At 33.0% G+C, this 10,516-nt stretch overlaps 1 protein-coding gene across 1 annotated transcript; it reads left to right on the top strand.

Annotated features, from left to right (window-relative positions):
- The first annotated feature begins 1,567 nt into the window (after positions 1-1,567).
- LOC108460753 (C2 and GRAM domain-containing protein At1g03370-like) lies at positions 1,568-7,839 on the top strand. The gene is made up of 9 exons (XM_017760380.2): positions 1,568-2,672; positions 2,926-4,167; positions 4,279-4,461; positions 4,665-4,948; positions 5,049-5,165; positions 5,281-5,543; positions 6,186-6,354; positions 6,583-6,855; positions 6,955-7,839. Exons 1-9 carry the CDS (start codon positions 2,324-2,326, stop codon positions 7,144-7,146), a joined length of 3,072 nt encoding a protein of 1,023 aa, XP_017615869.1. The 5' UTR covers positions 1,568-2,323; the 3' UTR covers positions 7,147-7,839.
- Positions 7,840-10,516: the final 2,677 nt, after the last annotated feature.

Here is a 10,516-nt window from a genome sequence, read left to right as displayed (position 1 = left end):
TCTTAAAAAAAAAAAAAGGTAAACTACGAAAATAGTTATTTTTGTTTGCTTCAAGTTATATTTTAGTTATTTATGTTATCTTGTTGTAACATTTTAGTCATTGAGCCGTTAATAGTGTATAAATAAGCTGATCTGGTACATTAAATCATCATTTCAAAAAAAAATTAGGTTAAATTATACAATTGGTCTCTATATTTTTTCGTCTTGAGCAATTTAATTATTTTCTTTTATGTTCTTTTAACTTTCTTTTTTGTTTTTATTTTTCATTTTCTTCTACTTCTCCCTCTGTTTTCCTCCCTTCTCTATTTCTTTTAACGTAATTTTTCTATATTTTTCATTTGTTAAAACTAGTTCCTATATTTGACGTTAACAAATAAAGAAAAAAATTGAATTGTTCAAAAAAATAAAAGCATAGGGACTAGTTTTAACAAATAGAAAACATAAAAAACTATATTAAAAGAAATGAAGAATGGAAGAAAATAGAGGAAAAATAGAAGAGAATGGAAAATAAACAAAAAGAGTTAAAAACATTAAAAATTACTCAAAATAAAAAAAACCAATTGTATAATTTCACTTAAAATTTTCGATTAAAATAATAATTTAACGTGTCACATCACTACCATTACATTATTAACGATAATTAACGACTTAGTAGTTAAAATTTTACAATATAATAATATAAATAACTAAAACATAACATTTCAAATATAAATAATTAAAATCTAATTTAAACTAAATAAAATAACTATTTTTATACTTTACTAAAAAATATATGGACCAATATTGATTAAGGTTGTGGTCTGCACACACACACAAAAAAAAAAATGCAACAATGGCTGCCTAAACCATAATAGTAAAACAGTCTTTTCAATTAAATTATTTAAATTACATAAATATAATAATCTGAATAAATTAATGATTTCTCATATTTAATTAATTCGATTGGGTGGTGAGATCGTAACCTATTACAATTATAATATTTATTAGGTTATCATTGCTATTTGACAATTTACTTCTTTTTATGGGTAAATTACACTAATGTTATCAAACTATTAATAAATTTATATTTTAATTACTCAATTTTAAAAAGTTAAAAAGAATCACTCAACTATTCCAAAGTTTTCATTTAAGTTTCTAAGCTATTAAAATAGTTATTATATAGCCTTCTCTGTTTACACTATCTACACCAATCAAAATCTTGCTTTCTCATTCTCTTCTATAATTTGATTTTTCTAATGAAATATTTTTGAAAATCACAAATCTACAAACCAAAAGTCAAATAGTTTTCTTCTTCGATCTCAGATACTAACTATCAAATTAATTTGAATCTAAGGAATATTTTTCTAATCGTTGATGAGTATTGATAAACTTGGAGCTCACTAGCCAGATTTTGAAAAAAACCTTTCGAATAGTTCAATGACGTAAATGAAAACATTAGAATAGTGCATGACCAATTTGTAACTTTTTAAAATTAAATGACCAAAATATAAACTTACTGCTAGTTTAGCAACTTGAGAGTAACTTACCCTTTTTATTTATTTGCGGTCGCAACGAGTGGATCGTACATTGAAAAATAATTTTGTTTGTCCATAAACAAAATTGGTCAAGGAAAAACAGTGGAAACAGAAACGCGGACTTGAGCAAACAAACAATAGTTGCCAACGTTGAAACAAAAGTAGGCTTTCGTTCGATTTACTCAACTCCCGTCCTACCTTCTTAAAATCAAACATCACCTCTCTCTTCTTTCCCCTTTTCAACTTTGTTAGCTGCAAATCCTGCGAAATTAATTTTTTCCCCAAATTTTGGATAACTTTTCCCAAATTTTGTCTACTTAACATATTATATAATATATAAAAACAAAAAAAACGAACTGAGTAATTTGTTTTTCTTGTAAAATTATTCTTCTGGGTGAGTTCGTGAGGTGTATTGTATTGTATTTGTATTTATACAATTATACTCAACTAAAGAATAGGCTGTAGTATTTGTTCTTTATCTTTGGTAAATGGTTGAGTTTGATTGATTTTTGCTTCTTGGTTTTTTAGAAAAAAAGAAGGATTTTTGCTTGGGAGGTTTGTGGTCATATTTCTTTGTTTTTCCTAGAAATTTAAGAAATAGATATATATACTTGGAATGGAAGGAAAGAAATACTACTGAACATTTTTTTTCCCTCGAGGTCTTCTTGATTATAGCAGTGAAAAAGACAATATTGACTGCGTGTCGGTGGGTGGGTTCTGCATAAAATTGAACATTATCAATCACGGCCAAAATTTGAACCCTTTTTATTAGGTTAAGATTGGATTGAGGGAATCTAGAGAAAAAGAAAATGAAGCTCATTGTGGGCGTAATTGAAGCAAGGAACATACCAGCCATGGATGTAAACGGCTTCAGTGATCCCTACGTCAAGCTTCAACTTGGGAAACAGAGGCACAAAACCAAAGTGGTGAAGAAGACGTTGAACCCAAGTTGGGGAGAGGAATTTAGTTTCAAGGTCGAGGATTTGAATGAGGAGCTTCTTATCACCGTCTTGGATGAGGATAAGTATTTCAATGATGACTTTGTGGGTCAGCTTAAAGTCTCCGTTTCCCAGGTTTTCGATGCTCATAATAAATCTCTTGGCACTGTTTGGTATTCCCTCCACCCTAGGAATAAGAAGTTGAAGAACAAGGAGTGTGGTATGTTCTGTTTTTAGCTTTCGATTATTTGCATCTTTCATTTCTCAATCTCCGCATATTTGGAGTTGCCTGATCATTACTCATGTGCTGTTTGCATCTCCTTTTTACTTGGAATATTCAACTAGGATTTTTGTACCTTTTAGGCGTCAAAAAGGAGCTTATCTAAGTAGTTTGGATCTAGGATTCAAAGATTCCAGCCTTTGAGCACATGCTTCTAAATATCTATCTACTTTTCTTTCAACCTTGGCTACAGGTGAAATACTTCTAAATATCTATTTTTCCCAAAACAATTCATACTTGGACTCGACTTATAATGGTGATCATGCATCAGCATCGAGGAAGCATGAAGACATGGATGTTAAGGATATTTCTAGGTCTTTTAGTGGTTCATCAAACTCCTCTTCTCCGACGAGACAAGATGATAATGTGTCTTCCAAAGAAGAGAAATCAAGTGCACAAAAATCCCTAGCAGGTCGAATCACTCAAATGTTTAATAGAAATTTTGACATTGGTCCTACTACCTCCACTAGGGGCACTGATTTGATGGAGATACCTGAAATTTCAAGAGCTGATGTTTTTGATAACAAGTCTGATGATCAGTCATCTTCTTTTGAGGAAGCGATGGAAGCATTGTGTTCCCGAGATCAGGGAAGTGAAATTCCGAGTAATTTACCTGGAGGAGTGCTTCTAGACCAATTATATGTGATTGCGCCAAAAGAACTAAACTCTCTACTTTTTTCACCTGATTCAAGTTTTCCTAGGTCATTAGCAGAGGTGCAGGGATCTACAGACCTACAAATTGGGCCTTGGAAATTTGAGAATGGTGGTGAGAGTTTGAAAAGAATTTATTCTTACATCAGGGCTCCGACCAAATTAATTAAGGCTGTGAAAGCCACTGAGGAGCAGACATATATAAAAGCCGATGGGAAGACTTTTGCCGTTTTAGCGTCTGTGAGCACTCCGGATGTTATGTATGGGAGCACTTTCAAAGTCGAAGTGCTGTACTGCATTAGCCCTGGACCTGAGCTTCCATCTGGAGAAGAATCTTCCCATTTGGTGATTTCATGGCGGATGAACTTCTTGCAGAGCACAATGATGAAAAGTATGATAGAAAATGGAGCCCGGCAGGGTCTAAAGGAAAGCTTTGAGCAATTCACTACTCTACTAGAGCAGACTATTAAGCCAGTTGATTCAAAGGATATTGGGTTGAGCAAAGAACAGATTTTGGGATCATTGCAGGCTGAACCCGAGTCAGATTGGAAGTTGGCAGTCCAGTACTTTGCTAATTTTACTATGGTTTCTACAGTTTTTATGAGCTTATATGTAATAGTCCATATCTGCCTAGCTGCACCCAGTACAATTCAAGGACTAGAGTTTTTAGGGCTTGATTTGCCTGATTCAATTGGTGAATTTATTGTGTGTGGTATTTTGGTTCTTCAAGGTGAAAGGGTGTTGCAGTTAATCTCCCGCTTCATGCATGCCAGAGTGCAGAAAGGTAATATTTATATTTAATAACAATTCTGCTCGGCTAGTGAGAAGAGTTGCCACGTCTTGTTTCTTGTGTTTCAGCCTTTGATTTCCTTTTCTTATGTCTCTCTAACAATAGGGAGTGATCATGGCGTGAAAGCACAAGGGGATGGATGGTTACTAACAGTTGCCTTGATTGAGGGAAGTAATTTAGCTGCTGTAGATTCAAGTGGTTACTGTGATCCATATGTTGTGTTCACTTGCAACGGGAAAACTAGAACCAGCTCAATCAAGTACCAGAAATCTGCTCCCCAGTGGAATGGTGAATCCGACATTATGCTTTGTCTATGTTTGGATTCAGTGTACATGTTTGGTGTTGCACTAGCATCATCTTGAATAATAAGTCTTACTTAGAATCGTATAGTTTTTCTAGTTCAGAAAAGGAATCCTATACTTTTTCAACTTTTTTGAAAAAAAATTTCTAAACTTTAATAAATTCTTCCAAAAACTGTATTTTTTTTGCAGAAATATTTGAATTTGATGCAATGAAAGAGCCTCCTTCTGTACTGGATTTAGAAGTTTTTGATTTTGATGGGCCTTTTGATGAAGCTACATCTTTGGGACATGCTGAGGTTAATTTTGTAAGATCTAATATATCAGATCTAGCTGATGTGTGGGTTCCTCTGCACGGTAAGTTGGCTCAGGCATGCCAGTCTAAGCTGCACTTGAGAATTTTTGTGGAAAATACAAGAGGTGGAAATGTGGTTACAGAGTACTTAAGAAAGATGGAGAAAGAAGTGGGGAAGAAGGTAAATATATAGTTAATTTTATTTTAGTTCCAACTGGCCAGGAATAAAATATTGTTGCCCATTCTTGTCATTTACTTATGACCTAATGATCTATTTGCAGATAAATGTGAGGTCCCCTCAAACGAATTCAGCCTTTCAAAAACTTTTTGGGCTTCCACCAGAGGAATTTCTCATAAATGACTTTACCTGTCACTTGAAACGGAAAATGCCTCTACAGGTTCTGATTCTCTGGTTATATAATATTATGTAAAGCTCACTTTTGTGATGTTTTACTGAGTAATTAATATGCACTATTTTCCCCTTTTTGTTAATTTGATGTTGCATCTATGCAGGGTCGCCTGTTTTTATCACCAAGAATAATTGGGTTTCATGCCAATTTATTTGGCCACAAGACAAAATTCTTCTTCCTTTGGGAAGACATTGAAGATATTCAAGTTCTTCCACCTACTTTGGCATCAATGGGCAGTCCAGTTATTGTTGTGACTCTCCGTCCAGGAAGAGGGATGGATGCTAGACATGGTGCAAAGACTCGAGATGAGGAAGGCAGGCTGAAGTTCCATTATCAGTCTTTTGTATCTTTCAATGTAGCTTATCGGTAAAAGAGCAATCTATCTTCTGTGACTTCTGTTTTTTATTTTATTTATACTTTTTTGTATCTTTTGATATGTTCATTACTTTCGTTTAATGTTGAAAGCATGTCTAACCCAGCTCTTTTTTGGAATATCTAAAAATGAATGCTAGCATTATGACTTCCGTTATGTTTTTCCATATGACCATTAAAAGTGTGATGATGTTCTTTAAGTGGCAAATGCACTTTCTTTTAAAATACATTAAACAAATTATATGCTTAGATCACTTTTGCATTTGCACCTGTAATCTGACATACTATTGTTTTTCTAATTATCGAAAGATCTTGCTTTAGTTATACTTTAATTTTGAGATATACCTGAAAATCATAGATTTTACGATTAGTGGTATCACGACTCTTTTTACTTTTGTTCAATTTTTTTCTGCTATCTAAACTCTATCATTTAAGCTTCATGCTTGTTTGTATGTATCAACTGTTGCTCTTTGGCAATCAAATGATGAAACTAGTCCTATGTATTAAGAATCTGTGATGATAAAAATGAGGGTAGATAAATCCTTGGTGTGTATGTTTCTGAAAGTAAGAATGTCCTGAAAGGAGCAATAATGGTAAAATGTCATATCTTGATCTTCATTTTTTTTTTTTTACTAGAACAATCATGGCTCTGTGGAAAGCCAGAGCCTTGAGCCCAGAACAGAAAGTGCAAATAGTTGAAGAAGAGTCCGAGGCAAAAAGCCTCCAAAGTGACGGGAGTGGATCTTTCTTAGGCCTTGAGGATGTCAGTATGTCTGAGGTTTATTCCTGTGCTCTTCCTGTTCCCGTAAGTCATCTATCTCTCTCTCTGTGAGCCTATGGAATGAGTATGCTGCTGCATGCATCATGTTATGAACGTATACTTTCCATGTTGTGTTGAGGTATTTCCTGTCCTTATGTTAAAGTGTATTAATGGAGTCTTCACACATAAACGTAGTACGACTATTCTTATGGGTGTATTGTAGATATATTTTCTTTGTATCAGATGGTGGTAATTGTTTTATTGGTGATTCAGACTGGTTTCTGCATGGAGTTATTTAGTGGTGGTGAATTGGAGTATAAAGCTATGAAGAAAGCTGGCGGTCTTGACTATTCTTGCACTCCATGGGAATCAGAAAAGGATGATGCATACGAGAGGCAAATATGTTACAAATTCGATAAGCGTGTATCCCGCTATAGAGGAGAGATGACTAGTACTCAGCAGAAATCCCAACTTCCCAATAAGAACGGTTGGCATATTGAAGAAGTTATGACTCTCCAAGGTGTTCCACTCGGGGACTATTTCAATGTATGAATGCCACAAAGAACATTTTATTCATTGCATCTTCTTGGATACCACATCTTCCTCATTATTGACCGCTGAGTTTAAACTTTCAACATTTTGCAGATTCACCTTAGATACCAAATCGAGGACTTGCACTCAAAAGCAGAGGGATGTCAGGTGCGAGTATTTTTTGGAATTGCATGGTTGAAAAGCACATGGCATCAAAAAAGGATTACCAAAAACATCATTTCAAATCTACAACAACGCTTGAAGGTGATTTTTGGTGTCGTTGAGAAGGAATTTAGTAGAAGATAGTGCACGACTGGCATTGCTGATATATGAACCAGATTGGCAGATGAACTTAAATCATCTTTGGAAAGTTATCACATTCTTTGGTTGGTATTCTTTAGTGCTTTTTATGTTTATGGAATTGAGATCTATCCACATTCCTGTGAGCTGCACACGAGTATCTCACTCGAAAGTAAAATTCCAAACTTTTGCTTGAAACCGAATCTGAAAATTGTTGGCTGGCAAGCAGAATACTCGGCTTTAACTTATTTTTCAAATGTAGCTGAATTAGATGCTTGTAGGGACCGAAGCCCCTCATTGAAGCAGGCTGCCAAAGTTACAGTCGTTGGGAAATATAGGCGTTTTGTGGCTGCTTTAACCATGCTGGGCCGAAGATATGATCTTTGTTGTTCGTTTGATTATTTACTATTGTTGTATTCTTGAAAATTAGAATGGAGTTGCGAAGTGCAACTGTTGTTTCTTGACTAACTGCTGTGATCATAATTTAAATTCAAAAAGAAAAAAAAGGAAGAATAAATGAAAATTTTACACTGTAAATTGGTCAAAAGAAACTTGTGTTGAGTTAACCCAACTCAACACATATAGTAGCAGTCATAGTAATAGAACAGATTACAATACTTGGGTATGGTTAACATCCATGTACAAGGTATTATTTGTTTTAGTCTGTTGAAAGATGATATGGATACTTGTTTCTTAAAAGGGTTTTTGGATCCATTGTTTCCAGTTGCACATCACTTGCTCCCAGTTCAAATGTAACTAGTAGGGATGGAACGGGTAAGATATCTACAAATTTTGGATTTTCCAAATTTGAATATGCAAATCTATCTTAAAATCTGAATCCTTAAAATATTTGATTTTATTATCTAAATTCGAATCCAAATTAAATAGAAATATCAGTTGGATTTCTAAATTTGTAAAAATTCGAATTTAACATTTTAACTTTATGTTAGATATCTGAATTTGTAAAAATCCGAATTTGAATTCACAAAATTAACATTTATAAAGTAATATAAAATTAAAAAATTAATTTATTTAAAGAAAATTAAATAAAAAATTATTTTCATTAAAAATTGTATAAATTATAATATTTTTAATATTATTTAAATTTTCATAGAATAGGATTTCAAATTTCAAATTTTAAAATAAGTTTTATTTATTTTATTATTGTTAATGGGTCTATTATGCACTATCTATTCTTATAATATTATATTAAACTCTAGACTAAGTTGAGGATGAATCAACTGAGCACTAATTTAGTTGAAAAATTATAATGTAAGGATGTTTTTGTCTTTTCATGTTTTTTTAGTAAAAAAATACTGTAACAAGATTTGAACTTAGGGTTTAAGATCATTAATATAACAATGTGCATTATAATAACTTAGTTGTATAGGGTTACATATCATTACTAATCTACCTTAATTAGATTATAATTATTGATACACAATATCAATGGAAGTGGAGGAGGAGAGGGGGCGGTGTCAAAGAAGGCAGATTCACCTGTTCCAGGACCGAGAGTCGAAGAGGACTTCCCCACTATGTTGATCCTTGGGGTATTTATAGGTAAGTGAGGGTTCCTACCTAATTATGCCACTTAATGGGCCCTGGGTGAGCCCAATGAAGGGTCCAATCGGGTCCGAATTGAGGTAGGGAAATAAGTATAACAATAATATACCATAAGGTTAGCAACACGTTTAGGGTTTAAGATTATGTATCATTAATATAAAAATGTACTCTATAATAACATAGTTGTATATACTATATAGGGTTACACATCATTACTAATCTACCTTAATTATATAATGTTAATTATATATACTATGTTGAAACATTTTCAAATATTTATAGTGTTTCAATAATTATAAACGAATGAGTGTAATTAATCAAAATTTAAATCTTTTGGTCATTCATCAAGAGTTATATCGATTGATTTTTGAAAAGAATTATAACTATTCAAACTATATTACTTGAATAGTTATAATATTAGATGAATAATTATATGTCTTTGTAAAAATGTTATTATTCGAAAAAGACACCTATTAAAAGATGTCTCCATGAAGAGACATGAAAATTTCTATAAATATGAATGAGATTTCATTTGGAAATCACACTAACAAGTTATAAAAAATTCCTTTTATCTTTCCTCAGTTTTCTAATATTATTAGATTGTTCTATAAAGAGTTCCTGCAGAAGTTCTTTGTAGAAATTGAGTTTCTTTTTATACATTGCTTAATGCTTAGTGGACTATTATCGTCAGTGCAAAAAGCAAATAGTCATCGCTTTCATTATATCCTCAAGGGTAATTTGATTGAAACTCATTTGCACACCGAATATAAATGGGGGCAAATATAACCTTAAAGATAGTGGCTTCATACACGCCTTGAAGCCTTGTCCTATTTCTTCATTTTCTGTTCGAGTTCCATTCGTGTGTTCGAGATTTTCCTCGCTGGAGATTTGCATTAACAATTTTAAGGTTATATTTCATGATGACTACTACAACACATGAAAATGGAACACTAAGGGAGTTGGCTTCCAACTTTGTCAAACTTGATCGGTTTGATGGTGGCAATTTCTGATGATGGGAGAAAAAGATGCACTTCTTATTACCTGCTTTAAATACTGCCTATGTTTTGGATACTTCAATACCGGAAGAGAATGAGAACGAACTTATTACTACAACCTTGGAAAGGCAAAAATGGGACAATGTTGATTACATGTGCATAGGCCACATACTGAATGCGTTTTTGGGATCTGCGTACTTCTTGGTTAGAACCTCTAAGAGGTCCCAATGATTTGGACTTCTATCAATAAAATTGGCTCAATAAAATTGGGTTTTGTTGTAGATAGTATGGTAGAAATATTCATTTTTTTCCATTTTGTCTCTGTGGACCGAGGAGAAAGGGGGCTCAACGGGAAGAGGTTTGTTTGACACCTACCAAAATGAGGTCATCGCTAAGGAATTATGGGACAAATTGAAGATAATATACATGACTGAAGATGATACAAGTAAGAAATTTATTGTTAATCATTTCAAAAATTATCAAATGGTTGATGGTCGTTCTGTTATGAAACAATTTCGTGATTTTGAAAAAATGTTGAATCAATTTAAGCAATATGAAATGAAAATAGATGAAATGATTATTGAATTTTCCATTATAGACAAACTTCCTCCATCTTGGAAAGACTTTAAAAGAAGTCTAAAACATAAGAAAGAGGAAATATCTCTTCAGGCTTTGGCAAATCATCTCCGTATTGAAGCAGAATATCGAAAGCAAGATTAGAACCTAGATTTTGAAAATGTCAAAGTGCATGTTATGGAAGAAGTACAGACTAATAAACCATCCAAGAGAAAGTTCAAACAAACTAATAGAGTATCTAA

The sequence above is a fragment of the Gossypium arboreum genome, chromosome 6, assembly GCF_025698485.1.
Source record: "Gossypium arboreum isolate Shixiya-1 chromosome 6, ASM2569848v2, whole genome shotgun sequence".
NCBI lineage: Eukaryota > Viridiplantae > Streptophyta > Magnoliopsida > Malvales > Malvaceae > Gossypium > Gossypium arboreum.
The sequence above is the reverse complement of the archived record's forward strand: the minus strand, read 5'-3'. Positions and strand labels throughout refer to the sequence as shown.

Coding starts and splice junctions, on each gene's coding strand:
- LOC108460753 (XM_017760380.2), top strand. CDS start 2,324: ATGAAGCTCATTGTGGGCGTAATTGAAGCAAGGAACATACCAGCCATG. Junction 5,166..5,280: donor AACGGAAAATGCCTCTACAG/GTTCTGATTCTC, acceptor GCATCTATGCAG/GGTCGCCTGTTTTTATCACC. Junction 5,544..6,185: donor TCTTTCAATGTAGCTTATCG/GTAAAAGAGCAA, acceptor TTTTTTTACTAG/AACAATCATGGCTCTGTGGA.